The sequence below is a fragment of the Prionailurus viverrinus genome, chromosome X (genome assembly GCF_022837055.1).
Source record: "Prionailurus viverrinus isolate Anna chromosome X, UM_Priviv_1.0, whole genome shotgun sequence".
In the NCBI taxonomy this organism is placed as follows: Eukaryota; Metazoa; Chordata; class Mammalia; order Carnivora; family Felidae; genus Prionailurus; species Prionailurus viverrinus.
The window spans coordinates 74,931,537-74,936,236 of record NC_062579.1 but is presented as its reverse complement, the minus strand read 5'-3'; the positions used below and the strand labels follow the sequence as shown (position 1 = coordinate 74,936,236).

At 48.7% G+C, this 4,700-nt stretch overlaps 1 protein-coding gene across 2 annotated transcripts; it reads left to right on the top strand.

Annotated features, from left to right (window-relative positions):
* The first annotated feature begins 1,068 nt into the window (after positions 1 to 1,068).
* On the top strand, positions 1,069 to 4,394 carry TCEAL2 (transcription elongation factor A like 2). Of its 2 annotated transcripts, XM_047844930.1 has the most exons (3): positions 1,069 to 1,241; positions 2,110 to 2,179; positions 2,528 to 4,394. In XM_047844930.1, the coding sequence occupies exon 3, from the start codon at positions 2,555 to 2,557 to the stop codon at positions 3,320 to 3,322; it is 768 nt and encodes a 255-aa protein (XP_047700886.1). In that variant the 5' UTR covers positions 1,069 to 1,241; positions 2,110 to 2,179; positions 2,528 to 2,554; the 3' UTR covers positions 3,323 to 4,394. The 2 variants fall into 2 exon arrangements, with proteins under 2 accessions (XP_047700886.1, XP_047700887.1); XM_047844931.1 differs by lacking the exon at positions 2,110 to 2,179.
* Positions 4,395 to 4,700: the final 306 nt, after the last annotated feature.

Here is a 4,700-nt window from a genome sequence, read left to right as displayed (position 1 = left end):
AAGAATTTTTGAACAAATAAAAGATAAAAATTTCTCATTAGAGGACACACTATCTATGCATCCAAAAAGTTCAGTTAACTACAACAGGATACACATGATCCAAACCAAGGCACAGTATAGTCACATTGTCAAAACCAAATATGTGGCATTACGCTGTAGCAACTTTATATTGGCAATTTTCTAGTTTTTGAGGTGGGTGGTGGTTTCACAGTATGAAAGAGGAAAGGGAAGGGAAGGGAAGAAAAAAGAAAAGAGGGACAAAGGGTTAATGATACAGAGTGTATTGTAGACCAAGGATGATGATAAATCTATTCATCTGTGATCCATTTAAAATATATTTTAATGCTATCTTGTTTAGCTGTCTGACACTCTCTCTAAATAAGAAGAGGTCAAATATTGGAGTGCAAGTTTCAAGTGTGAAGAGAAGTGAAGGGAGAAGGTGAGAAGGAAGTTGGTGAAAGCAGTTTGGGGTATACGGATTTTGAGGTTCCTCAGGGACATTCAAGCAGTGGTAGCCAATAGTTGGCAAAGAGGGTCTAAAGCTCAGGGGAGAGGATAGCCTGGTGATGGAGATTGGAGAATCATCTGTGCTTAGAGGGAAATGAACAGAAATAACTCAGGGAGAGAGAACGTGTGGACTGAGGAGAGAGGAGGCCCAGGAACACAGCTACTCAAGGTGGCAGCTCTACTTTGGCGGACACTACCACCAGAGCTCTGGAGTCTGGCAGAGCCTGTCTTGAAAGCAGCCTGTGGGATTCCGTTGCTGAGTGCTCTCGGCAAAGTCGGGTACTCTCCCTGCGATCAGCTGTCACACCTGGCAATGACGTACCTCTCAGAGGGATGCTGTGTGAGGACCTGAGATGCGCGCCAGGTAAAGCACCTGCGGTAAAGAAGCCTCTGGGCTGCCCTCTCGGCGACCCCCTTTTGCCACACTGCTCCCCACCGTCTGTGGCTGGCTGGTCCCTACGGGATGGGGATGAGGGGGCGGAGCGGGGTGGGGAACCGAGCTTGGGTGACGCGGCGCTCACGTGACCGGTCGGGCGCCGACGTGGGCAGCAGCCCCCGCGCCCGCCTGCTCACCCACCCTGCGGTCCGGTGCCTGCGCTGTCCGCTCCCGTCGCCCGCGCAGAACCAGCTCCCTGAGCTGCCCGGGCGGCGGGCGAGGGGCCGGCGGGCTTTGGCGAGCCCGAGGAGGCACAGGGCTGCCCCGGGCCCCGCAGGTCCCTCAGGTCGGTGTGAAGGTGGGTGCTGCCGGTGGCCCCGGGCAGGGGTGGAGGTGGATGGGAGTAGGATCTGGGAGCAGCGCGGGGTGGGGAGGGGTCCGGGAGGTTGGGGAGGAGGGGGACGCGGCGGGGAGGTGGGCAGGTGAGGAGGGAGCATCTTGCAGCAGGCTCTGTCGCCTCCTCGACGCCCCTCCTCTGCGCTCTCCATACATTTTTGGACCTGAAATGGGAGGGGGGCGCCCCCGCAGTGCGACAGTGAAATGTAGACAGACATATTCTAGAAATAACCCCCTCTCACACTCTGCACCTAAGTGGAAATATTGACCTCCGCAAAAAGAGGGTGAGGGCGGGCGGCTTGTCTGCAGGGGAGGGGGTCACAGAGATCCAAACAGTTTGGACAGCATCCTGGTCTGGAGCCTGAGGCCTGGAAAGTAATGGCGGCTGGGATGCGGGGGAGGTAAGTGAGGGAAATGTTGCATGAGGAGGGCCCAGATTCAGGAAAGAAACATCAATTTGCTGAGAGCAAATTGCTGAGACGCCCTGCCCCTGTCTCCTGTCTGTCTGCAGGTCTGTGTGTCTGTCCCCAGCACTCTGCAAGACTAGAAAAATAGGAGGGGCACTGGACAGGGATGGTGGGGTGTAGAGAGCAGAACTTGGGCAGAATTTGAGTTCCCCACTGCCCATCCCCCCCACCACATATATTGCAGACACCCAGCCACGCTGAAGGATGGTACAGAAGGCGGTAGGTCCTGCCAGGGAAACGGTTGGGAGGAATGGTAGGGTAAATAATGTGCAGAAGACACTTGGAGGGCTAGGATTCAGGAAAGGGACCCAGGTCTTTGTGCATCCACCAAATGCCCAGCCTCTTTCTCCTGTCTGTCTGCAGTTCTGTGTGTTTATTCTCAGCACTCTACAAGGCTAGAAAAGGAAGAGAAACCTGTCCTGAATTCCTGCAGGTCAGTGAAGTAAGGGGGTGTCTGGACAGGGACCTAGAATGGTGGGGATTGTGGAGGGTACAGCATGAGCAGAATTTGGGGTCTAACCACCCACCTCCCAACACATTTACATTTTACCATGCTGAGCTGTCAAAAAGACAATGACAGAGCCTGAGAGAAATGGTTGGTTCCTGTATGTGGGAGGAATGGTGGGAGAAGGAGCTTAGCAAAAGGGCACACTTGGAGTGCCAGGCCAGGTTAGGGGAACCCAGGTAAGAGTACATAGGTGTGAATATGATCCAGACCTGAATTCCGCATTCTACTCCCAAGCCCTCAGTCTCCCTTGTCTCCTCTTCCTCCCACCCCCAGGACAGGAAAAGGAGGCGAAATCTCAACATGGAAAAATTCTGCAATGGAAATGAAGGAATGCCTGAGAAGCAAGGAGAGATGGAATACAAAGAACAGCCACAGGATGTGGGAAAGCCAGAAGAAACTTGTACGCTGGAAGACAAGGAAAAGTTAGAAAATGAGGGGAAAACAAATCACAAGGGAAAGACAGAAAATGAAATTCTAAAGGACAACCAAAAGCCGGGGAGTGTGGCAAAAGCAAAAGAAGGAAAGCCAGTGAGCGAGGGAAAATCAGTCAGTGAGAGAAAGCCAGAGAGCCAGGGAAAGCCAAAAGAAGAAGGAAAACCTGTGAGTGAGGGGAAGCCAGGGAACAAAGGACAGCCAAAAGAAGGAGAAGCAGGGAGTGAGGGAGAGCCAAAAGAGGAAAAATCAGAGAATGAGGGAAGGCCAGAGAGCCAGGAAAAGCCAAAAGAAGAAGAAAAACCAACCAATGACCCAAAGACTGCAGGAAAGCGCCCAGCTGGGGATGATGTACCCAAGAAGGCCAAAAGAAAAACCAAAAAGGGGTTGGCTCAGTGCCTCAAGGAATATAAAGAGGCCATACATGATATGCATTTGAGCAATGAGGAGATGATAAGAGAATTTGATGAGATGGCCAGGGTGGAGGATGAGGTGAAGAAAACCAGGCAGAAGTTGGGGGGGTTTATGTGGATGCAAAAAAGTTTACAGGACCCCTTCCACCCAAGGGGCCCAAGGGAACTCAGGGGTGGTTGCAGGGCCCCACAAAGGGGCTTTGAAGACATTCCTTTTGTGTAGTGCCTCTGGAAAGCATTTGCCAGGCCCTGTGCTTCAACCTTATGCTAATAATTTGCTTTAGCTGTCGCTCTTGTTATCAGCAGCCTTCTGACCCAACTAGAGCACTCTATCAGTAGGGGATTTTCACCCGTGCATTGCAAAGACATTATAATCCTTGGGGAAATAAAGCAGCTTATAATATCCTCTACAGAATTGGTCCACTTTTGTAAAAAAACATAAGTTTATGTAATACATATGTGCACAGGAAAAATAGAAAATTTGTTCACCAAAAGGTTAACAGTAGTTCTCTGAATTAGTATACTGTGGAGAACTTGATTTCTTTGTTTTCTTTCTACCTGTATGTTTATTTTTTTCCTAAAGAACACAGATTGCTTTTCTCATAAGGAAATGCTAAAATATAAAAAAGGAAAACAATATGGAAAAAGAAATATGAAGATCTGTTCAGTGAATTTATGAAGACTAGTGGAAACACTTAAAATTTTTGTCAGAACTTAATATGTGAAATTCATATTCCCTCTAGGACTCATATTTAGAAGAATTAACCTGGCAGTTATAACAGACCCATTGTTGTAAAACACAGTCTTGTCTTTCTGAAATGGGGATAATACTAGCCTCACAATATTCCTGAGTAGAACAGATGAAGCAGTGTGTATGTGAGCTATGTTGGTCTGGTTTCTACATTTTCCCCTATGTTAGCAGGACCAAGACCCTCATCAGACATTTAGAAGGGGGATGAGGTACAGCTCACCAATAACCAGGAATTAGTCCAGGAAGCCAAAAGATGGGTGCCACCCTACCCGGGGTACTGCTATGTCTGCTGCACAGTGTGCTTCTTCTCATGGGTTGGGCACACTCTTAAGGTTCTCACTGTTGCTGACAGGTTGATGTCCTCAAGGTGACAAAGTCCAGTTGATTTCCCTGGAGTCCCCAGTAAGCCCAAAACCTGCCTCACACCATATCACCTATAGAAGTGAGGATAAAGCTAGAATTATGCTTACACAAGTGGGTAACATCCCAGTGATACTTTGACACTTAATGGATCTCAGATTTTTTTTAGCAAGCCAATCCTTTCTGTGTTTGTTGTGTTGTAAATATGTTTTTGTGTACAGCTATCTCTCTACCAGATTCAAATATGGGACGTTGAAATAAAATCTGAGTTCCACACACTGGTTTTCTCATCTTTCAGTGCCTTGTCTGCTTGATTCCTCTTTCCTTAGAGGTAATTGTCTCCTAGGAAACTCCTGCCAGGTCCTGCTTTACAAGGTTAGCACACCTACCCACACTTAAGGTTTTTAGAGCATTGCTACTCTAAAGTGGTCAATGGACCAGCTGCATCAGCATCATCTGAGAGATAGAAGTGCAGAATCTCAAGTCTCCA